The sequence below is a fragment of the Dioscorea cayenensis genome, chromosome 6 (genome assembly GCF_009730915.1).
Source record: "Dioscorea cayenensis subsp. rotundata cultivar TDr96_F1 chromosome 6, TDr96_F1_v2_PseudoChromosome.rev07_lg8_w22 25.fasta, whole genome shotgun sequence".
In the NCBI taxonomy this organism is placed as follows: Eukaryota; Viridiplantae; Streptophyta; class Magnoliopsida; order Dioscoreales; family Dioscoreaceae; genus Dioscorea; species Dioscorea cayenensis.
Window position 1 is genome coordinate 1,613,819 of NC_052476.1, and position 26,933 is coordinate 1,640,751.

At 30.1% G+C, this 26,933-nt stretch overlaps 2 protein-coding genes across 2 annotated transcripts; both read right to left on the reverse strand.

Annotated features, from left to right (window-relative positions):
- Positions 1 to 5,358: 5,358 nt before the first annotated feature.
- On the reverse strand, positions 5,359 to 6,208 carry LOC120263322 (HMG-Y-related protein A-like). Its single transcript, XM_039271184.1, is given in 3 exon segments — positions 5,359 to 5,747; positions 5,749 to 5,997; positions 6,091 to 6,208. Coding segments are annotated over 3 exon segments (570 nt in total). The 5' UTR covers positions 6,145 to 6,208; the 3' UTR covers positions 5,359 to 5,480.
- Positions 6,209 to 10,328: 4,120 nt separating this feature from the next.
- Positions 10,329 to 12,776, reverse strand: LOC120263334 (uncharacterized protein At1g66480-like). Its single transcript, XM_039271195.1, has 2 exons — positions 12,104 to 12,776; positions 10,329 to 10,815 (listed from the first exon to the last, which is right to left on the reverse strand). The coding sequence occupies exon 1, from the start codon at positions 12,636 to 12,638 to the stop codon at positions 12,105 to 12,107; it is 534 nt and encodes a 177-aa protein (XP_039127129.1). The 5' UTR covers positions 12,639 to 12,776; the 3' UTR covers positions 10,329 to 10,815; position 12,104.
- Positions 12,777 to 26,933: the final 14,157 nt, after the last annotated feature.

The window sequence follows — 26,933 nt, forward strand, 5'->3', positions numbered from 1 at the left end:
AAAAAAAAGCTTTACCCTCAAGTTAGAGCATAACTAGAATTACATAAAGATCTCTACTCTTGTTACTATTAGGATTTCAATTAAAACATCACTTCTTTTTTAAGGATTCCAATTGTATAAAGTATTATACTCTTGATATTACTAGAATTCTAGTCAAAATAAAACTTGTTTTAATAATTCCAATTAGAATTAGTTTGATCATGAAAACTTCTCCCACAACCCTATAAAAACATGTGGACTTGCTATTATTTATTACATTCTATGAAAATTTCAACTCTATTAATCAAAGAACATTTGATAGACAATCATGGAAGAGGACAATGAATATACCGTTTTAATGGAAGAAATGCACTATGCTTTAAAAGTAGTTCGAGCATTCAACTTCTTTGATAGTTTCATCCAACAAATTCAAGAAAAACCGAAAAGAGATGTCGAAAATTTTTAGAAATGTCAATGGTTCTCCTGCCATCCCAATGGTGATATACGGACTCGGTAAAATCCAATACAGTTATGCCGCAAGATTCCAACTAGCTCTTGCTCTTCTACTCAAGGAAACTCCAGGAGTAAAAATTATTCATGAGATTATAATTTGTTGTGATGATTTAACGATAAATCAGGTTGAAAAAAGAGTTATTGAAGCCCATGGATGTAAAGTTATTCTTATGTCCGGTGGCCGTTTTAAATGGATGGTTGATGAGCTTACTTTATTCTTTTTACCGTTCACTAAATCTGAGGTTTTAGGAGATCTACTAGCGATGAATTGGTGTTCATCACAACTTGAGAAGATGATAATATTAGGGAAGAAACTTGACTTTTTTATCTGATAATTTAAATGAAGTGATATCTACATGCAATTGTTGTGGACATCCAAAGGTGACAGTAAACAAATTAACATTTGTGACTGATAGATTGAGATATATTTGGGCTATTGTTCAGTACACATGGGAGTTTGATATTAATGATGAATCATTATTATCTATTGATAAATCTAAAAACTATAATCCTGAAGAAATTTTCAAAAATATATCTTGGTATGGATTTGATTTTGATGGAATTGATATGTTTGAAAAAGATATGAACAAACTTTTACCAAGTAAGTTTTCTTATTTATTATATATGTATATATTTATATTATGAATTTTTATTAGTTAACTTATTAATCTTAACACTTTTATTTGAAGGTACTGAATCTTGTTTCAAGTGGGTAGATGGCGAGGAATGGTAAGAACTAGTCTCATTAAGCTATATTATTATTTACAAATATAATTAGAGAAACATCTATTTTCAAATATACCTTGCATTAAAGAAAACCAGAATTATGTACATATTTTTGTTTAAAAATAAAATATACATGTGTATATACATATAAGTATTATTTTTTATTTTATTTTTTAAAGTATATATTGAAATGTCTATTTTTTATAATGGGAGCTGACAATAATATTGTCACTTAAAAAAGTAGGGAGAAACTTGACAGGGGGTTTTGCATAAAAAAACGAGGGGCCCGCAGATAACATTAAAGTTAATTTAAAAGTGATGGTGATGTGGCCATCTTTGATTGGCTATTTGTTGAAAAATTTAAAATAGTTATATTAATAAACAAAATAAAATAAATAAAGGCTTCTAATTTATGATTAACTCTTTCATTAGCACCATATACTATAACTTCATATATCTTGACCTGTGACTCATTAGTTTATTAATTATGTATTTATTTATTTATTTGCCTCCTGGTCTTGACCAAAGCATACTTGTAAATCTCGCTGTGTTGCGATAGAAAAGTTCTTCTCTTTCACTTGTATGTCTTTTAAATATTTTTATTTTTAATAATACTTTAAATAAATGCAGAATTATAACATGCGTGTTCAATTTTTTTTTAAATATATATATAATATATATATATATATCATTCCTTTAAATTCTCAATCTTATTTACTTTGTTGGGGTATGGTTCATTTAGCTCCCATCAATTTCTCTTGAAAATTTATGAGACTTTAAAGATTTTTAATGGTATAGAAGTTAATGAGTTTTTTTCTCACTTTATTTTAACTAGCTCATAAATAATATATATTTATTAAATTCACAATTTTTGGATTTTTTTTTTTTTTAACTATGATGTATTGATTTGGTTATTAGTTATCCATATCGAATGGACGAGGATGATATTGAAGAATTGCTACAACTTCAACATGAAATGGAGATCACTATTAGGGAAGTGCGAGAATCAGAGCATTATCAAAAGTTTCGAGAACAATTATATAATAATAAGTCATTGCAAAACGAATTATCACATCATCTTCAATCAAAAGAACAAATACAAATGGTAATCTATGGTTTGGGTTCTTTGGAGTATAATTTTAACTCACATTACCAGCTTGCTCTAGCTCTTCTCCTAAAAGAAGAGGTGGCCATGTTAAGAATTGGGGAAATACAGGTGTTTGATCCAAAGGTAACTCCAGCGGATGTTGCTCTTATTCGGTCACTTGGATGTATTGTACTTTCTACCAATGAATATGCTCGACGAAAAGTGAAGAAGCCAACTTTGTTTTTTCTGCCATTCCCATGGTTCAGCCTTGTGGCTAATCTACTCGAGACAAATTGGTCGTCTTCTGGATTAAATAATTTGATAATTTTAGGATCATCAATGCATGATTGGTGTAAATCATATGAAGGCCCAGACTACGGGATATTTTTTCAAAGTGAGATAACAAGATTGGAAAGAGATGATCGGCATAGATATATGCAAACTATTAAAGATTGGAGTATTGATTTCACTGTTGAGAAACAAAATATGCAAATGCCATTTAATCTATTTAAATGGGTGTTTTTCAATCTTCAATCCAAGCTTGATATCAATTCATTTTTACCAAGTAATTCTCACACCATATATATATATATATATCGAAATATATGATTAATTAATTTTTTAATTTATTTATTTTATATTTTTTAACCACCAGGTTTTTCAACTCTCAATAAAATTCGAGTGGACCATTATAATGCTACATACAGTGATGATAATATCCGGTGAGAGATTAAATTAATAAATATTAAAATTATATTATTATTATTATTATTATTATTATTATTATTATTATTATTTTGTATATAACCAGTGCACATTGTAATTAACTCATGAAAAATGATGGTATAATGACAGGGGATTACGAGACAGCATGGAACTATGTTATTTTAGAAAATTCAAGCTCGACAATAACAATAAGATAGGCTATTTTGGTGGGAGCGTTTTACGTAATCCAACCAAATATCGTAAAACATGGAGCCCACCCCCACGAGGTTAGATCAAACTCAATTTTGATGGTCACAGTTATGGATCTTCTGGTTACGGTGGTATTTTTGTGCAATGATAAGGGAGAGACCCTACTTTCATATGCCGGACCCATGCGAGATGCAAATATAGATCTTGGTGAATATGAAAACACAATGCCAACGACCTTCGGCCCATCAGTAGACTGGGGTCAGCCGATGGAGCCTCACCAAGTGGTGAGAGTTCGATTACCGGTGAGCACGTTCCCGGGAGTTGTGAATAGTGATGATGCGCGACGCTGCCCAGCTCACGCGTGGATAGCAGTGAGTTCGCCCCGCTTCTTCTTCCTCAAAAAGGAGTCCGATGCTTTAAAAAACTAACTCCTCATTCATGTGATGATTCATATTTGATCATTGAAGGCAGTGCTCTTAGTGTGATCAGGTGGGCTAATAATTTATCACCACCGCCGCATAAATTCTTTGATGTTTTTGATGAAATGCCTGAAATATTGAAAGAAACCAAAGTTGAAATATTATATATTTTTCAAGAAGCAAATATTAAAGCCAATCAGTTGGCAAAACTAGGCACCTCAATATCAGAATTTAGCTCATGGAAATAATAATGTAGAAGAACAATGTACAAATTTATTTTCCTGTTATGATTATGGAGTCCATGAAATACTTCATTCATTTCTTTTTTTATATTTTTATATAATTAAAGACAAGTTTCTAATTAACACAACTCCAATTCTCACATCTAACCTTAGCCTTTAAATAAATTTTCACTAATTTAATATTATTGGTACTAACATTTGGTCAATTATTTTGCTACTCAAAACAGAATGAGCTGATAATGAAACAACATTACAAGCATCTCAAAGTAAAGCAAGACATGGTCACAAAACGCCAAACAATTATTAATAATAATAAATAAATAAATAAATAAATAACCTGATTGAAGTCAGCAATGACATAGAGAAACACCCGATCAATTAATGAGTGTATATATATATATATATGTGTAGTGTGTGTGTGTGTGTGTGTGTGTAACAAGTCTATTAACTAAATTACAATCAAAGCAAAGACGTCACTCCAAATAGCAATCAGAAATACAATTATTCAACACTCCCTACAACTTACAATAAATATCAATATACAACAAAACAACAATAGCAGCAAATGCAATAAACCAAAACATTCATCAATTTCAAATCACAGAATCCATACAATAATAATAATAATAACAATAATAATAATAAAAGGTACAACTAGTGCTTCCGAGTCATCCCAATCACATAGAATGTAAAAACAAAAAAATAAAAAAAATAAAAACCTCAAAGAGAAAACCAAGTAAATGAAATTCACAAAACTAGTGGTCTACACCTACCCACCTTCCTTCCAGTCTAATGTACAACAAAAATCTATGCTTTTGAAGGTCAATTGAAAATCTGTAGCACTAAGTCAACAGACAAAGAAACCAGAAAGTATTACAAGTCTCATTCACTGATTTGAAGGTCAATTGATTAACTAGTGTCCTAGTCCTACCTTCCACCACTCCAGCAAGATAGTGTTTCACATTTGGACCCATACCCCAACCACATCCTCCCACCAAGTCCCTTCCTGATGATGGTTTACCAATTACAGAAAGCTTGGAGGTTTCCAATAATTTAGAATTTTGGATCAGTCACTCAAAAACAAATGCGAATAAAAAGAGAGTTTTGATCCAACGATCAACATTTACTTATCTGTCACGGATCAATGACGTGGCACTTAATATCTCCCAACTTTCCGGGCGTTTTTCTTCTTTTCTACTGTTGAATCAAAATCAAGAAAGACATGGATATCTGTGCCTTCTTCAAACACATTTATTTATATTTTTCATAAAAAAAAAAAATCTAGATCAAAAAAAATTGAAATTTTAATATTTTAATTGCCTTAAGTTATTATTGTTAATAATATTATTATTAAAAGCAATATTTATGAAATTGATAAAAGCATATAAAACCGGAAACATAATCGGAAGTCAATAAAATTCATACAACAGTCCTACCCATTACCCATCCAACCTAAATGTACAACCAAAACCTCTACTTTTTGAAGAACAATTGAATTTAAGAGAAATTCAGCTCAGCAGAGGTCAAACAGACAAAGAAACCGGAATTAGAAACACTTTTTTTCTGCTCATCAATCACAATCTCACTACGCATCAATCATCAACCAAACCCTACATCACCGAGCTGGGGTTTCACCTTCGGAGGTCGCCCACGCCCTCTCTTCACCCCAACGACGGCCGCCGGAGCCACCGGAGCCACCGCCGCCGGCGCCCGAGGATTCTTCGGTGGCCGTCCACGGCGTTTGGGAAGCCCATGTGCAGCCTTGGCAACAGCAGCCGCAAGTGGATCTTTAGGTTTCGGTGGCCTCCCACGCGGCCGAGGAACGATCGATGCCGCCACCGTCGGCGTCGCCACCGCCTCACCGTCAGTCCCTGAGATCTTCGCCTTTCGGTGGCCGACCACGGCCTCGCTTCGGAGCTACTCCTGCATCTGGCCTCTTGTAGTAATTCTCACCCAAAACAAGCTCACCGCTATCCTTCATCCGTGCTAGTTCCACTGCGAGATCCACCGAGTGCGTCGATGGCAACCCTCCATACGTCTCCTCTATGAACTTCGAGATCAAAGACTCACTAGCTCCATTCCCATCGTTCAGCGCATCAATCGCCGCCATTATCATCTGAGAAACACATCAAAACAAGCAAATCAACAAAGAGAGAAACACAACCAGATCAAAACCTAGGGTTTGAAGAGATCATCCCGAATGTTTTACCTCCGAATACGATGGAAACGAGGCTTGATCGGAGGGTTCATCGGTCGCCGCCATTAGAGAGGATTCAAGCTTTGGGGGTTTCAGAGAAAAGGCGTGGGTTTTGAGAGCAAAATGGGAAAGCAGACGTTATATATAGGAAGAACTCCAACAATGGTGTGTGTCAATGGACGGTCGGATGAAACCCTTGAGTTTTGATCGGACGGTTCAAGAAGGTTTCGGTGGATCGGTCCGTCGGATCGATGACGTGGCAGTATATATCCTTTGGCTTCGTTGTATATACATTGGTTTGATATATTTAAATATTTAATTTTCACATGGTTTTTAATATTTTATTTATTTATTTGATGGGTTATGGCGTGGTGCTTGTGTTTATCCTGTTTATCTTAATTTGTGCAATCTGAACCGTTGATTTTAAAATTGACGGATGGATGTGATTAATGATGATATAGGCATACCTGTAGATATATATTAATGGATTTATTATAATTTTTATAATAATTATTTAAAATATTGTACATTTTGGTTGATCCAATATATATATATATATATTATTTAAGATATTATTACATATATAAATCTGATTTTTTTTTAAGAATAACCTCAAAACTTTTTAAATTTATATTTTTGTCATATAGATTACTAAATTTCTACTACTATATAATTAAATTATATGTATTTTTTAATAAATCTTAATAAGAGTGTCATATATAAATTTAGTTTTATTTAAAATTATAACCTTCACTTTTGATCTCTAAAGTCACACAACAAATACAAATACAACAACAAAATAAATAATATGTAACAGTTAGAATATAGTTCAAAAAAGTAAAAATGTGTGATTTTGTAAATATATCATGTATATATTTGAAGCATGTGGATAAATCACTGATTATTTAAGAAACCAGTAAGTAATGATGTAAAACCGACAAAAATAAATAAATAAATAAAAAATAAAAGCAAGAGAAATAATATAAATGAATAAAATTAATAACTACAAAGCCACACAACAAATACAGATATGACAACAAGATAAATAAATATTGAATATTTAAAATATTATCCAAAAAAACCGTGTGAATAAATCATTGATTATTTTAAGAAACCGATAATGATTCACAATCAACAAACACATCAAAAAAACAAAAAAACAAAAACAAAAATAAAATAAAAAAATAGAAGCAAGTGAAAAAGTATAAAGGAACAAAATTAAAAACGACAAAACCACACAACAAATATAGGTACGACAATAAGATAAATGACTATGGAACGGTTAGAATATAGTCTCAAAAAAGCGTAAAATGTGTGATTCTGTGGATGTATATATATTTGAAGCAAGTGGATAAATCACTGATTATTTAAAAAATCGTAATGATACAAAACCGAAAAAAAAAACCAAAAACAAAAACAAAACAAAATAAAACAAAAACAAAAGCAAGAGAAACAGTATAAAAGAACAAAATTAATAACTGCAAAGCCACACAAACGACAACAAGATAAATAAATATTGAACAGTTAGAATATAGTCCAAAAAAGCGTAAAAATGTAAAATTCTGTGGATGTATATATAGAAGCAATTGGATAAATCATTGATTATTTAAGAAACCGACAATGATACAAAATTGACAAACACAAAAAAAAAACAAGAAATAAAAAAAAAAAAACAGAAGCAAGTGAAACAATATAAAGGAATAAAATTAATAATAACAAAGCCACATAACAAATACAAGTACGACAAATAAGATAAATAAATATGAAACGGTTTGAATATAGTCCCAAAAAAGTGTAAAATGTGTGATTATGTGGATGTATATATATTTGAAGCAAGTGGATAAATCACTGATTATTTAAAAAATCATAATAATACAAAACCGAAAAAAAAACAAAAACAAAACAAAATAAAACAAAAATAAAAGCAAGAGAAATAGTATAAAGGAACAAAATTAATAACGGCAAAGCCACACAACAAATACAGATACAACAACAAAATAAATGAATATGAAATTGTTAGAATATAGTCTTAAAAAGTGTAAAAATATGTGATTTTCCGGATGTATATATATATATATATATATATGTGAAACAAGTGGATAAATTACTGATTATTTAAGAAACCAATAATGATACAAAACCGATAAATGCAAAAATAAAATAAAACAAAAGCAAAAGCTAGATAAATAGTATAAAACAACAAAATAAACATAAAAAATAGAGATAATCACCGAAGGTGAAATTTTAAAGATGAAGTTTCTGTTGTATTTGCTACTAGCAACCAAAAGTGAAACAAATTTTGGGCTATTTTTTAAAATATTGCATTTTTTTTAATTATATACCAAAATAAGTATCTTTTAGATTAATTCAAAAATCTGTGAAAAAGTCGCAATGCGGTGTACTTGCATGGTATTTTTCATCATGAGTATATTTAAATTTTCTTTTTAATTTTTATAATAGTTTTTATATGAAATTTTTACATTCTGACATTACAAATTCTTTAAAATTAATACAACTCTATTTAAATTTTACAATGGATTTTTATATAATATTTTACATTTTAGTCCTTATAATTTTTAAATTAAATTTTTTTCTCATGAGTCCTATTTAAAATTCTGCAATGGTTTTTAATATAATATTTTACGTTTAAGTCCTTATATATATATTTTTAATTTAAATTCTTTTCTAATATATATCATTTGTAATAAAAAGGCGATGTCATCTATCTAAGCGGATGAAAATGATAATATATATTATAAAAAGATTACGATAATCAGCATATTATAAATGATTACTTGGGCGAGGTGCGTTGGAGACGATTCAAGGCGACTATGACAATCGAAATAGAGTGTAAAAATTTTAATTTTAAAAATTATAAGAACTAAAAAGCGTAAAATATTATATAAAAACCATTGTAAAAATTTAAATAGAGTTGTGATTAATTTAAAAATTGTAGGGTTGTAAATATAAAATTTCATATAAAAAAACTATTATAAAATTAAAAGAGAAAATTTAAATATAGCCCATGCTGAAAAAGATGCTGATCGCAAGTCTGTTTGCATGTGAGTCTTTCTCAACATTTAGTAATTAATATAAAAGATCTTTTTTGGTATATAATTAAAAATTGCAATATTTAGCCACAAAATTTTTGTGTTGAGTCTCACTCTTTAAGCCAGTTAATTTTTTTTGTAAATCCCCATTCAGGTATTTGATTGGAGATGAGGGAAAATGTGATAGCCTTTCTTTGTACTATTCTTTTTAAAATATATTAGAAATAACTTAAAATATTCATAAATATAATATAAATTTTAAAAAAATATAAAAACTAATTTGTAATTTATATTTTATAATTATTTTAAATAAATATTATAAGTAATCAATCGTGAAGGAAAAAGTCACTTTTCATACCAATATTAAACAGAGTATCAATCATTTTGAAAAAAAGTCATTTCATGCCAATTCAAGGAAGGACCATTCAAAAAAACCAAAATCACAGTGTTTAAGAATTCAATAATAATAATAATAATAATAATAATAATAATGAAAAAAATAAAATATTAAATAACTAAATATTTATATTGTTTTGATATTAAATTATATTTGACTTATTCTCATTTTTATGAGAGTGTCAAACATGTTATTTAAACCCAAATTCAAACATTGACTATAAATCTTTGAAATCACACACAACCACAAACATGACAAACAAACAAATACGGAACAGTTAAGATTTGGATGAAACAAAATTTGCGCTTGATGATTACTACAAAAGGATATAAAAAATTATAGCGGTGAAAATTCATTTATTATTTGCAAAATTATATAAAAATAAATGGTAATTAAAAGAAAACAATTCACATTTCACCTTAACAAAAATATTACAAAAATTCAGAAAAATATAGAAACTTTATTTTATTTATCATATTATTTTTTCCATATTTATGTTGTAAATTTTCTATATCTTTTATTCAGAGTGTTTTAAGAAATAAATTTAAATTTTTTTATTACATTTAAGTACTTTTTAAATCCATGATACACAACAGTTTTCATTGTAGTAATTGTTTAATTATATCAATTTTTTATAAATGATATTAACTCAAAAACCATTCACAAAATTTTGAAAACTCTGATACAAAAGCCAGGGAGAATAAAAATAAAACTCATGGCACATTTTTGTTAAAATATCCAAACAAGATGAGTTAATTAATTTCAGAGGACTCTGTTTTGTTGTAGTAAATTTTCAAAGCAGAGGATGCATCAACCATCCTTCTTTTTCCTTGTTTCATCAGACATCATCTTCTACACCAACCCACTGCTTTTTATTCAAAGATGCTAACAATTACCAATATTTCAATGAGTGGTAGCAAGTAACATGCTCCCTTTGACATGAGATCCACTAAATTCACAAAAAGCTCCATTTTAAAGCATGCTAAAGAAAGGGATAGCCCTTTGAACAAGCATGTATATTTTCTATGTAATACAAAAGATTTTCACATTCGCACAAACACTAGAGACTATACCTTCCATTCTTCATCCTAATATTATTTTTTCGTGTACGAAGAACTAATGTATAGACTGATGAAGAAGCAATAAATACGGCCGAATTGGAAGCAATCAGCAGCAGCTTCTCATGTTCAACCTCTTGAATTTTCGGTGCTTCTCCAGAGTACAGGGTTGTGTTCTTTATAATTTCTACACTGTTATCTCATCAGGCATTGGAAGAAATCGAGTTCGTTTCTGAAAATAATCAAACAAGAGAAGAATGAGAAGAGCACTGATTGGCTAAATAATTTTTCGATCGGCTACATACTACTTAAAAGAAAAGGAAACAAAAAGCATCAGAAATCATATAACAAGTTCTACTGCAATATTTTTCATGAGCTGAAAAAAACTGCGGAGTTTACCATAAAATCAAGCATAGTATTGTCTTGAACTAAAAGGTATTCAAGTGAATTTCATTGGCTTGAAAACAACACAATAAAAGAAAGGGTAATGGTTCACTTTTTAATTGAAATGCAAAGAGTAATTTAGCTAACTTAGCTTGCAAAGGACATCAGCTTCATGGACCACAAATTAGTACTCACATGCAAATATTGCATTAAAGTCTATATCGAAGTTGACTTTGCACTTCACATACATACCTCACTTGCAAGTATTTCTAGTCATACACCAACCACCATCTACCGAATTGTTAACATTTTGTATGCCCAACATCCATAAGTTTTACTCTTATATATATATATATAAATATATATATTCATCTTTTCTAAGATAAGGCTGGGTCATCTATGGATGTAAGATGTTAACTAACTTTGTTGCACTTGGCCAACAGCCAACTCAACCTAACATCTACCTTTCAAGGGTGTGTTTCAGTTGATAGAAAACAATGAAGAAAGCTACTTCTGGCCATTGCTGATTGAAGAAAATACAAAAATTTCTTCTCTTTTACCTTATGAAATAATACAAATATCGGTTGAGCATTAAGCTAACTCCGATCACTGTCGGGTACCACATTCTGAAATCAATATCAACTAATGAACATCAAGTACCACATTCTGAAATTATTATCAACTTCACAACAAACACTCACAAATCCAACTATTATGTACTCATCTCTCAATCAATTTGATCACCCATAACATGGAATAGAAAACCTTTGAGAAAATATTAGTTCTCATAACTATATATATATATATATATATATATATAACCTTCTGAACAAGCTAAATCCATTGAAGAAAACATATATTTGCACCTACACTTCACAAATGAACATTAGAACAACAATGAAAACATGCAAAATAACCAGAATACCATATTAATCTAAGATCATGCAAGCAATTCAGCAAGTTTAGTTAATAAGTGTATACATATATATATATATATATATACAATAAAAATAAAATTAAGTTAAATTCTCAAATTTCATCCTTGCAGTTATATATATAAAAAAAACCATAGTTTTTGTTTTTACTTCTGGAAAAGAGGTAAAAAGGACGGTGGAAATCAGTATATATATATATACCTCACGGCGATGCGGCGCCGTCGAGGTTGGGCGACCGGGAACCAGGGCCATCGGTGTTGGAAACGCAAAGATTAGCGATCTTCTCGGCGACCTCGGCCGAATCCTTGCTCTCCGCCACGAGCTTCGCCACCTGAGACCTCGGCAACCTCATCTTCAACCGCACCGCCCCATCCTCCACCGAGGCCTTCCCGACGGACAGATCGGAGACAGCGCGACGCGAGAGCATGAGGCTCTCAAGCCTCTCCTTCGCGCTGACGTGCAGTGCGCCGGACCAAGCCCGGCGAGGAACTCGCTGGTCCGGCAACCGTGGGAGTTCTACCAAAAAGTAGAGCTTTTTCGGTTTCAGGAGTTGGTCAGGAGGGAGAGGTCTGGCGCGGATGCCGAGCTGCCGAACTTCTTCAGACTCGAGGAGAGAGTAACCGGGGTGGTCACGGAGCACGTCGCCGGCGGTGGCTGTAGCCTTGAAGCGGATGGTGGTGCCATCGATCTTCATGACCTTTGCGGTCTTCCGCTTGGCTCCAATGGCGTTCCCCATGCTCGCCGGCGGTGAATGCGCGGAAGGTGTTCGATGAAATGGGTTTCTTAGTTTCTTGGTTTTCGGGGAGGTTTGGTTGGATACGTTGAAAGCGGGCGGCGCGGCGCGGCATTTATGGAGGAAATTTGTGCGGACCCGCGCGCGCAGAAGTCAGAGAAAGGAGGTGGGAAATGGATCAAAGACTTGGAATTTTATGGAGTATTATTACACTTGTAAATTGTAATAATAATTTTATTATTATTATTATTATTATTATTATGGTTAATAAAAAAAAATATATGTATATATTGGATAAATAGATAGATAGACCAAAGCCCCGTGTCATTGGCTCCGCTGTGAGTATGTTATTCTCTTTGTTCTTTTTTTATCTGTCATAGTTAACATAATCTCACATACAAATTTAGTTATTTTATATAATTTTATAAAATTAATTATTTTTTTCAAAATTACCCTTAATTTATATCTTCTATATTTCTCTTTTTATTTAATTTCAATAAGAGAGTTGAATATTAATATTATGAAAGTAATTTTAGAAAAATAATAAATATTTTTTAATGTTAGAAAATGACAAATAAAAAAAAACATGGATTTGTGAGTCTGTGACAGATAAAAAAGGACAGAGGGAGTACATTTCAACTCGCTTGAGTTCAAGTCTCACTAGATATACTGATGATGGTACGCCCCAAGTATAATTTTGGACTTACTACCTAAACCTTCATCATTGCACAAGACTGGATATTCAATTTCAGTTTGTGCCGACGTCTCCTAACTAATTTGGGTTTGTTGCATTTTATCAAAAAAAAATAAAAATAAATATGATTTTAATATTAGACTAAGGGGTGATATTTTAAAAGAAAATTGTTGTATGTATAAATTAACTCACAAATGTGGTTTGAGCTTTTTTTTAAAAAAAATATGTAAAATATGGAATATTTATGAAAATAATTTATTTTGTGATTATATTGTGGAATCAAATTTATAAAGAAATTTTAAAAAATGGGATTTATTTGTATAAAGCATTATCAATGTGATTCGCATGGCTTGCTGAGCATTTAATTATTGCTGACCAAATCATAGTTCAAAAATTTGATTTTTCTAAAAATACGATGGATAAAGAAAAAAAAAAGAGTTGATTATTAATTGGGTTTTTTTAATATAAATATAACTTTTTTGATAATGGAGATATATATGCGTTTTACATGAAAACCAATGAACTTTGTCTTTTAAAAAGTTTTACTTTTCGTTGGTGCCCTAAAATATAGTTTGATTTTTATGATTAAATAACTGTTTTAATTAAGAGTTATTAAGGAATTTGGTGAGAAAAAAAAAGTTAGATTTTGATTTTTATCGTGATATTGTGGAATATTGAAAGAAATTTAAATTGAGAAAAATATTAAATATTTAAATATAAATCACCACGTCATGGTGTCCTTGTATCAATTTTTTTTCTTACAGTGAGGTAAATATTTATTTAATAATTTTTTTAGGGTGGAAAATGTATTTATGTATATGTATTACTAAAAATAAAATTTAAATTTAGGTTAGTGCGATGAAATGTAACTTGACTTTTATGATTAAAAAAAATTGATTTATTGAGTTTATTAAGGAATTTTGTGAGAATAAAGTGGATATTAGATTTTAATTAGTTCTTTGGAATTTTTAAGGTAGATTTCAGTTTTTATTATAATATTTACACAAACATTTAAAGAATTCAAGTTTTTAGAAAAATAAATATTACAAATATTTGTTATTTCTCTATATAAGATAAAATTTTGGTTTCTAGAATTTCAACATAAACTATTCTTCAAAATAAATTTTCTCCAAGTTTTAATGTTCTCATTTACGTTAATTGAGACGATAAGTATTCGGTTTGTAGAAATTCAACATCATGAATCCTTGAATTGACCAAGTTTTGATAGTTGATGAGAATATATAGTTATCATGCATTACTTGGTAGAACAAACTCTCACACAAATTTAATATAAAAATGAAAAATAAATAAATAAAATTATAGAAAATATATATTCATTGGAAAAAAAAAGAAAAAGAAAATCTCATCCTTATTAATAAACTTATAACTATAGTTTCCGACACATTAAGGTTGCATAAAATATTATGTCGACAAGTGCATATAATAAAATGAAGGATGCAAACATTATCTAAAATGATTGATTTAAAAACTTTTTTGTGTTGTTGTTGAAGTATGACATCAAACTAAATAGTTGTCATTATAGTCAACAAAAAGACAACAAAGTTCAATGAGAACACAAACTAATCTAAATCAAAATTTTGATTCCATCCTATCCAAACATGAATAGACTCAAATTTGAAAGCTTTAAAAAAAAACTTATTTTTTATTAATCATAATGAAATACTCTAAAAGGTTAAGAGCGCCCAATCTTACATACAAGCGAAGACCATGGGTTAAATCCCCACCGTTTATAGTGAGAACATATAGTATACTTAAAAAACCTATTCACACGATCAACACATATTTATTTAAAAAAAACATTAAAAAATTTAAAATCAAACTTCTCTATCCCACGCTCAATAAGAATTTAAGATCAAACCAAAGACTTGAATTGCCTTCTAAATAAGACTAATTTTTATGTTATTTATGTATAATAAGTTACCAATAAATGGATCAAATAATTGCATGACATACAAGCACATTATTTAATGCCATGATTGTTCAATTCAAGGACTGCTTGACAAAATGATGAAATTCAAGTAGTTGTTCACAAATGTCTAAATTTGCATTATGAGAACGTTTGAATTTCATATTTATATATATAATAATATAAAAGTGCATGGAATTTCCAAAAAAAAAAATTGTGTGGAATTGTGAGTGAGAAAAAAACATTTTTCCCCAATTAAAAGATTCAAAAAAACTTTTGGAAAAAGATATAATCTAGAAGATTTATATATTTTTGGTTTGCTTTTTATTACAAAAATATCAAAATGCAAAAAACTTTTAAAAATTTGAAAACTAAACAAACTCATATTAGTCTAAGAGAAACAGAAGAGGCTTTGAAACTCTTTGGGGGGCCTAAGTGATACTTAGTCAATTTCATGGACCTTTGCTTCATTTTCAAAGGACACAAAATCCTTGAATTTAACTATAAACCATCCTTGATTTGCGGTTGAATCACTTAGTCATCATTTTGATCAATTATATAAACACCTACCAAATTTAACTACTGATTCTTGAATGGGACATTGGTTCCCTTGGGTAAGCATTTTTGGATGTTTTTGAAGACATAGTTATTAAATAAATTATATATATATATATATATATATCGTTGGTAGGGAGGTAAATACATGTAATTCCTAAGTATTATTTATTATTTATAAATTTAAGTAAAAAATCAAAATCAAATGAAGTCATTTGGAAATTATTCTCAAATTTCAATTAAAAATACTATTATAAGTCTTAATGATTAGGAGTGTAATTTTTGTTTTTATTGATGAGTTCCCACATGCTTTTTAATGGTACGCCTCAACCATGTATTGATTGAGAGAGAATCGATCTCTTGCTTATAAGTCTAAATGATTATGAATGTAATTTTGTTTTAATTGGTGCGCTCACGCATGCTTTTTAATAGTACACCTCAACCATGTATTGATTGAGAGAGAGAGGCGATTTCTCGCTTATAAGTCTAAATGATTAGAAATGTTATTTTTGTTTTTATTGATGCATTCACACATGTTTTTTAATGTTACATCTCAATTATATATGTATTGATTGAGAGGGAGTCGATCTCCCATATAGGAATCAAATGTCTTAGTACTTTGGTTATTACTATGGTGGCACGGGTTCTACTTCTTCTTTTGTGCTTGATATTTAAAATTATTTATTTTTTCTCCTATATTGATGTTATTATTTTGATTTTAAAATAAATAAAGCAATAAGGCAAAAACATTTAATTAAATAATTTTTTCTGGTCTCATTTGTTCCACCAATATCTACCATTCCAACTTTTTCCCATAGTTGTCTTCTTTTGAGCAGCTCATAAGTTTTTATTATAAATAAATATAAGATTTTAAAATTTTGGCAAAGTAGAAAAAGGATATGTATCTACCATTCCACTTTTCTTTTTTATTATTTATATAAAACTTAGTTGTCAGTGATCTTATTTTTCATCTTTGTTTCATTTATATTACCAACCACAAGAATTCATCCATTGGAAAACATGGAATAAAAACAAGAGAAGAGCATGCTTATACCTAGTCTTTTTCTAAGGCGTTGATTGGATCTTTAGAGACCCTTATCTGACCAATTCTCTGTATGTATATATATATATATACAAAAGAATAAGTTTCCTAATTACGTCCTTAGCTTTTTAAAAAACAAACACATTTGATCGCAGTCTTTTTGGAAAAGGTGGATAAACCACTTCAATTAAATTGAAAGAGATCGCAATCTTTAAATAATGATCTGATAACTATTATTTGTAGAGATGATGTGCAAAGTTACTGTCCTTATATATCGTAAAGAACTATATACGAATGGATAATAATTGTAAAATTTTTATTTAATAGTCACTACTTACATTTCTAGATTTGAAATTTAGGAATATCTTAAAAAACCGTGTCCTCTCTCTTTATATATACATATTCATTTACAATATATATGATATCATCTTAGTCTACTGACACCGAGTCCTTTACATATATAGTGTGTTTGTGTCTTTATCAAAGAAACATGATTAAATTTCACCTCACGGAGAGTGCAAGCATAGATGAATTAAACTAGTAATTCTTCTCCTATACATATTTTTAACGTAACTTATGCAGTTTATTAATATATATAATCGGAGTGTGGTTATACATACATGTAAAAGCAACTCTCTAATACAAGCAATTTTTAGTTAAAATGAATTAATGCATATAAAAAATACAATGAACAATTAAATATAATAATTGAACTATTATACATTATATTTAAATTATTACATGTCTCACAGTTTTTTTTTATAAAAAAACTAGAGTTGATTTTCGTATTTATTTGTAGCATATAAACATGTTTTACAATTTTCATTTAGGTGGAAACTTTTAAATTTTGAAAAAAAAAAAAAGAATTTATACACGTAATACATATAATTTGTTTATATTAGGATTTAGGTTCCCACTAATAAAGTAAGCTTGCCAACAAAAAAGTGGCAATGTTTTCAAAAAAAACACCAAAAAGGAAAACACCATGGTTGAACTTTAGAACTCATTAAATGGGCACGTTGAGAATGGAAGCTAAATGCCCAAGCACCAACCAAAACTTAATTAGACATACATATATAGATAGATACATATATAAAATATTTTCTTGGTGACAGTTCCACAACAACAATAGTTAAGTTCACCAATTTAACAACTGCCGTTTTATTACTAACTACAAAGAAGGAGTTAGTGATGTTAATCCTACTTTCGGTGTTATATTTATAATAAAATAATAATTGTTAAATGATGATCTAATAGTTGTTGTAAGATGTTCCTAGATCACTGGTAGTCATTAGATAACCAATTTAATGACTATTGTTTCATTACTAACCACAGAGGAGGGGTTAATGATGTTAACCCTATCACTGATATTATATTTATACTAAAACAATAATTGTTAAATGATGATTTTCAGTCATTATATATATAGTCATGCATGAAGAGAAGTAGTTGGCAGCATACAGTATATACGCTCAACGTTTGCATGCCATGAAAAAGTGGTCAATGTAGACGTAGTAGCTTCAAGTCTTTGCTAATAATGCATGACCTCTTTTGCTTTGCATGTTCCACCAACCTCTCTTTCTCTTTCTCAATTTTTTTTTCTAATTATATTTTGATATATTGATTAATTTTAAAATCATGGATGTGAAGTGTGAAGTGTGAAGGCTTGATTATGCTTGCAATTTTGTCAAAAGTTTGAAAGTATTGTGAAATGGGCTTAGTGCTTGAGATTAGTTTATTATTCCCACGTTTCAGTTAGATCATGACTTCATGGATGTGTTTGGTTTGAGAGGAAAGGTATGGTAAGTAAATAAAAGATTGCTTATTTGATTGATATGATGGAAATGAGGTTGAAAATGAAATTTCCTCATCTTTTCTTCAGCTAAAGAAAGTTATACCGAACACCATTTAATTATCAAGGACCGAATAAATTCAACGCATAAGTTTTATTATTTTATTAAGGTTTCAGTGACCAAATTTATACTCCCTTTTAGAACCTAATAAAAGATTTATACTCCCTTTTAGAACCTAATAAAAGTAAGCTTGTTTGGATGTTTAATTACATCTCAAAATAAAACAATTACTTTTCATAACCCAAATTTACAGTGTATAAGACCTTAACAATGAGAACAATGTTTATGTCCATGGATTCCTGAAAAGCTAGCATAATTTACCATGAAACTCAAACAATATTCAAAAAAAAGAAATGAATCCAGAGGAAGGTAACAACAAGAGAACACTCTATTTACTATTTCATACAAGTAAAACAAAATCACTAAAAGAGAGTTTTGGTAATGATCTGTATTGAAACATGAGGAAGATCATCTCAAGGTTATGCAGCTTCCTCAGATGCTGTAGCAGAAAAACAGCTTTCCTTTTTAACTCTATCTGTGATTCTGTGCCAGTGTTTGCAAGCTCAATTAGTGGATTAATGGCACCTAGTCTCCTCATACATGCAATATTCTTTCATGTCTTTCCTGGAGATAGCTAGCAAAATAGCTGCAGAATTCTCTTTATTGCATGAAAGCCCGGTTGATAACAGATCTATCAAAAGTGGGATTGTGTTTGCCTTTGCTATAGCTGCCTTACCTTCTTGATGATTCACAAACACAGTCAATGCTTCATCAACCATTGCAGACACCTGCTTATTTCCTCAGTAGATGCATAAGTTGCACAATGCAGTGGCTGCATCTTGCTTTTCCCGCGAACTCCCGCCATTGAGCAATTCCATGCTTCCTGTTCTTAGAACTCTCAAATCAATCCATCAATATCTCCAGCTAGTACTATTAATTCCTTCTTGTCCATCATGTATAGAAACATTAAGGATTGATGTTACTCCATGTTCTTCAATAATTAAATCATCATCTGATAGAAGGTAAATAAGAGTTGGAATTGATCCAGCTTCTGATATCAGAATTCGGTTCTCCGAATTTTTATTTTTTATTTTTGGCTAGGAATCAGTATTCAGTAGCAGCTGGCTTCCTCTCCTCCTTGCACTTGCTTGAGATTTTGTGAAACAGAACATCTATTGTGGATCTATCTCCACTAACTTCATGAAGAACTCCAAATACTTTTTTTTATCCGGCCGCCAATTAGAGTCCTGCATGGCCACTCAACCATGTGAGCTTCACACCATTGCATGATCAGGCTTCTAAGCATATAGTTAAGGGTCAGTGTCAAGTTAGTTCTGAAGCATCTGCTGAGTTTTTGGGCATGTTTCATTGTCACAATCTATCCATTTCTGAATAGATGATCACTTGTAAGTCTTCAAATTCAACAATATGAAGTTAGCATGGTAATTGGTTGCTCCTATCAAGAACTATTGCTACCTCATACCTGCCCTGTGGAGACAATGACAGGATTTCTCATCAGTTCCAGGGAAGTTGGAAAATGAAAATCCTCTGGAGCTGCCACGGTAACAAGTATTACATTAGGTCCGGTTGCTACTACATCAATAACATTTTGAGCATCACTCTTAGACTTGTCATTAACGTCTGAAACTAGTTAGATTAGATCACGAAGATTATGATCACCATGACTTGTGATCTCAATCAGTTATTTTCCGGACATGGTGGATGACGGCCGTTTATATTCTTTACCATGTGTGCAACATTTGATAAATTTCTGAAAAGAATTCAAGATTTGAAGTTCTATTTTTTCTGCTGCTCTTGTCAGCTACGTACGTACAGACCAGTTCAATCTACACAGGATTTATATATTACCAGGGACGGAATCAGGACTTGATGGTAGAGGGGACTGAAGCCTAAAGACAAAATAAAAAAATAAAAAATAAAAAAATAATCTAGTAAAATAATTATTTTAAATGAAGAATAATGTGCTAATATAACCAAAATTTGAATATACATATTAAAAAAATATAAAGTATAAGTTAAAATTTTGTTATTACTGATAGAAAATATATGAGATTTTCAATAATTCAATTAATAAGAATACATCTCAAGTTTGTATTTTTTTTTTAAAATATGGTAAAATTGATCCTCCTCACTACAAACAACCAAACTATTGTTTATAAAAAAACTTTTGTTGTTTCACTCTAGCATATATGGTACATTATAACATATATGTATATATGTTAGGCCTCATGATCAATTCAAACTTTTTTTAAATTACTAAAAATTTGTATATAAGATTTATTTTATTAAAATTTTGAAATAATAGTAATTTTTAAATTTAAAAATAAAATGTGAAAAAATACACCAAGTTGGATTTGAACTTGAGTGGATCAAAAGATCTCAAACCTTATGGATAAACTCACTAACCACTCAAGCACACCAACATTCCACACTTTTTTGTGTCCAAATATTATATTTTACATAAAATTAAGTATAGAAAAATAAAAAACCACCAAATCTTATATTGTTTAAAAAGTATTTTCTCCAGCGCCGAGGGGGGGCTTCGGCCCCTGCTAGCCCCCCTTGGTTCCGCCCCTGTATATTACCCTGTTGAACAGATTAAACTGCATGAACTTCAAAATATCAAGTGGAAGAATCATTTTGTTGTATTACCTCTTCTTGGACTTTATCTGAAATGCCAAAATAATCAAATGGCAAGGCCACAAAAACCTTTTCCAATTGCCATGTCACATACTGAAATTGGACACCAACATTTTTGCCTGTCAATTCCTTTTAAGCAAAATTGCAACAAAAAATAATATACTAATTAAGTTTTAATATGTCGGGATAAATACCAGTTCTTCTAACTAGCTAAAGCTAAATTATGTCTAATTATACCATACAAGCAGGGAACAATCAACAATGCCAAAACCAACAACTGCAAGAGAATGTTGAATTAGATCTAACTTCTACATGGTTATATTATATATATATATACATATAATCCTTCAGAAGCTCAATGCCTCAATCGAAATAGCAACGACATCTTCAACCTAAGCAGAAAAGAAAGAGAGAACAGATATATACATTAAGCTAGCAAATGACTCTCTCTGGTTTATACATAATTAATATCTACAGCCCATAACCAATCACCCGATAACCAATTCCTTCTTGCAATAAAAATAACATATATATCAATAAATAATGACAATCGCATATTATAAAAGTAACAAAATCGCTCATTGAATAATACTGTCTTAGAATGGTGAATTAGATCTGTGTTCTACATTAGTCAATATGCAAAATGCTACAAAAATTCAACAGAAAAGGTAACAACATCTTCAACTTAAGCCAAAGAAAGAGCGCCCAGAATGTGCCTTATTAATACTAACATTTGTTTCATTCTATGATGTGAAATTGTTAGTATTCTATTCTAATGAGAGCTGAATCAATGCTGACACCAGGATACAATTGCAGACAAACAACAACCAAGTGTGACAAAATACAATAGAGTCTCTAACAATAAAAAAATCTATGAAAAGATCACATGGCATTAAACTACAAGAACAATGAGTTGAATCTAAACAGTCATAACATCAAACACTTGATGTGCAAGAGAAGCTCGCCAACAAGCCCGCACTCTGACAACGCACGATGAAGCACTTGGCAACCGAGAGAGAGAGAGAGAGAGAGAGAGAAGGAGATCAACCAAACGCGAAACCGGTGACGCATCGAGAGACAAGACGCCGAATCACAACAACCATCATCCCGGCGGGAGGCAAAGCCGCGAAATCTCCTTGAGAGCAGGGACGGAATTAGGGATGCAAATGGGGCGGGGAATCCTCATTCCCCATAGGGACCTGTCCTGACGGGGTGAAAAACGGGGAAAAATCCCTGGCGGGCGGAGTGGGGGTGGGGAGGGCATTCCCCGCCCGTATGAGATAAAATAATAAAAACTAGTTTAAAACAATATAATTTAGTGTTATGTTATAAATATTTTAATATTACTAAAATAATATTGGTAAAATTTTTATGAGAAATTGACAAGTGCCAAATATGTCTTCTACTATATATATATTTGATACATAGTATTTATTAGAATTTTATGCAATAAAAAAATGGCGGGGGACGGGGATTCCCCGACACTGTGGAGATCTTCGTGGGGAGTGAGTGTGGTAAATTTTTCCCCACGGGGAATTTAGAGGCGGGAAATCCCCGTCCCATGGGAAGCAGGGATGGGGACGGGGATCCCATTCCCCGCCCCGCCCTGGATGGTAGAGGGTTGAAACCTAAAAGTAAAACATAAAAAAATAAAAAAAGCAAAAAATAATTCAATAAAATGATTATTTTAAATAAAAAAATAATATGCTAATATAACAAAATTTTGAATACATCTAGTAAAAAAAATATAAAGTATGATTTAAAATTTTGTTATTTATAGCAAATATTTGAGATTTTTAATAATTTAACTAATAACAATGTATCTCAAGTTTGAATAAATATGATAAAATCTATCTCTCGCTAATATAACATGCATACGTATATAAGATTTTTAAACTCTTTTTAAAGTTACTAAAATTTTTATATAAATTTTGAAATCCTAATAATTTTTAAAATAAAAAAATAGAAAGTAAAAATAACACATGCATCCACTAACCACTCAAGCACAAATATATTCTTTAATTACAAGTGTCAAAATATTTTATTTTACATTAATTTAAATATAGAAAAACCGAAACCAATAAATTTTATGGGACATGAGAGATAGTCTCCCCGGCACAGAGGGGGCTTTGGCCCCTACTAGCCCCTTGGTTTTATCCCTGCTCGAGAGGGTGAGAGAGCTTCAATACCTTGCTCGCTATGTGTACGCAGTTATCACGGAGAGGACATGGAGCGTGGAAGGACCTAGAGAAATAACCAATGCCGGAGGTGTCATGAAGAACGGCTAGCAGAGCCTCCGACGCTGGCATGGGCAAGGGCGTGAACAGAAGGCACAAGAAAAGAGTGATGGTTGGAGCTTCATAGACGAAGAGGGGAAGAAAGAAAACGTGCAAGGAGCTGGTGACGGCATCGTTTGTGGGGAGGAGACAGAGACTGGACTGGATTAAAAAGAAAGCCTTGGCATCAACGACTAGGTGGTTTATTAGTATCAGATACTCATTAGAACGAGTTCAAATCACTGATAAGAAACATATTTTTAGGAGTATGAGTAGTAATTATATATAGATGGTCCTAGTGTGGTGTCCAATGAATTTTTACGTATGTAATAAAAATATATTAAAATATAATAATTTCTTGTAATACTCTTATTTTTTTTCATTCAATTACACATCTCAGGATAAGTGTAAAAAATCCAATGATGAACTACATAAATTACACCTATAACACTTCACCTAAATTTTCTCCCACTTCCTTGATTGCTCATGTAAGAGCAATTTTAATTGATGAAAGTATAATAAAATGTCTTAGCAGGGTTTAATACCTATTGAATGTTTGGCAGCCACCAAACACTTAATGGGTGAGCCCACACTTATTTTTTTAAATTAAAAAGTGGTGGGACCCACTATTATATATATTTTAAAAAAATATATTTTATTCCAACAGCTAGTTATTTTTATTAAATATTTATTTTAAATATATTATTCAAATATTTTATTAATAAATATTCAATATTTTATTAAATAATTATGTTTTAATGAAATATACTTTAATTGGTTGATTGTAGATCCATTTTATAGTATAAATTTTATAGGACATAATTTAATGGATTGATGATGTGGCATGAACATCAAACTCTAGGATAGTCTAACGATTAAAGTTGCTCTAACAAATGCTTTTTGTAGGCACACCCCTGCAATTTCATGAAATTTTTTTAAATTTCCGTTTTGTAATTATTATTTTATAAAAATCCAGCAAACCCCTATTAAATAAATATATGATAAATTTATTATTTTAATTAAATATTTTTTTTATCCCCAGTTAGATTGATATATTAAATTAATAACTCCTATAAAGATAAATTTTTTTAAACTCTATAATGGCCAAGAAAAATATAAATTATGTAGAAATATCATAAAAATTTTATAACATTGAATTCTTTTTACAATATTTGCATTTTTAAATTTTTACTTTTTTTTCTTCTCAAATGTATATCAAAAACCATTTATTTCTCTTTTTATTTGTGAACTAAACTCAAATGTTATGGGTAATGTTTTACAAAATACACACCATAACCATATTTGGTACATTTTTTTCATGTTAAAAACCTCTTTAGGGGAAATATTTAGTAAAAAAATAACTATTATTGTTAAAGATCTTAATCAACTTGTGTGTCTAATAGCCGTTGAATAATCTCTTCATATATAGGTAATTCCACTACAATATTAATTTCACTATCATAGTTCAAAAAGTTGCTCAACATTCATTGATGTCTATAAATCAATATTAAAATCATTCCTTCTTTTAATAAGAATTTGTGATGTCAAAAATTAATATGCAATAATTGTTATTTTTACATTAATCTCCCAAGCTGCTTTGACAAAATTAAAAGCTTCTAAAATATTAATTTTTCAGAATTTGTTGCCCCTACCCAATTGTATAAAAAATATAAAAAATCTCTCTAAATTAATAAATTATTTATTTATTAATAAATAAATAACATGTGTAAAATATATCTGTCTTAAAGAGTATTATTTTTAAATCTTTTAGTGTATTTGCTTTTAATTTTTTTTTTTAAATAACATCAATTGCCAAGCGTGAGATATTTGACTCCCTAATCGCATTTTTTTTTAATGAAACTAGATAAATCATAGTTATAAAATTTAAATAACCCATATTTACTGGCCATATAAATAAAATTAAAAAAATATATCCCATTGATTACAACAAATCTCAATTTATGTATATATCATGTGTGAGCGTCCATAAATATGTTGTTCACTAGAATGTTCATCAGCCAGCTATCTTTCAAATAATTATTTATATTTAATATTACTGTATATAATCACTGTTTGATATTATTATATTTTATTTAATAATGTGCCTAAATATTTCATAGCCATCTAACACAAATCAACACAATTGAACATAAAATAAAATGACTATATAAACATATATCATATGAGCATTTGTAGATGCGCTATTCACTAATGATATTCATCTGCCAGCTATCATTTGAATAATAAATTCTATTTAATATTACTACATATATAATCACTGTTTAAAACTATTATATTTTATTTAATAACATGCCTAAATAGTTCATCAAACACGAATCAACACACTTTAACATAAAAGGAATAGTGAACTACACTAATTACACATATCTAACTTCGCCTAAGTCATTCCCTTAACATAATCACTGTTTGACATTATTATATTTTATTTAATAACGTGCCTAAATAGTTCATCAAATGCAAATATACATAATTGAACATAAAACGAGAGACGGTTGGATGTTGTCGGTTGCCAAGTGGTGGGTTATAACTTGGATCACCCATAGCTACACGCCCAAGAATACAAAGGTGACCAAGTAGCCATTCAGATATTTAGCCCATATTTTGTTCAATAATAATAATAATAATAATAATAATGAATTTTATAAAATACGTAAAGGATAGTAATAAATAAATAATGGTTTGGTCGGTGGAATTCCAACGGTGGGGATTCTCTTGAGATGTGCTTCTCTGTGTTGGTTTGAAGTCCTTGTCTAATCTTAAGAAAGAGATTGGCTGGATTTTTGCATCCTTTGGTTTTTTTATATATGTCTGTTTCTAATCTTTATTGGTTGATTTGATTGAGTTTTAATGCATGTTGACACTTTACTTGTTGAGTTTAATAGCTTTAAATATATGATTGCTGTTTTATGGCTTGAATTGTTTGATCTTTATGTGTATCCACTTGTTTGTTTGTTTAAAAATAAGTTGTTATTATTATTATTATTATTTTTGTTTTTTTGTAATGTTTTTCGCTAAGGAAACAAATTGATTATCAACTAAATATATATATGCTTTTACCGAATGACAGGTAATGATTTTTTAATATAATTTAATTATTATTATTTTTAAAAAATAACAAATTAAATTAATAATGTAAACTCAAATGGTTTGATTTAAGACATGGGCGATCATTTCTTGGTGACTCTGGCCCACTCCCCCATTTACCTCTTTCTCAGGCCCAAATCACTTCTATCTGCCTCTTTTCTTAGTTATATGTAACCTTTGCCTTC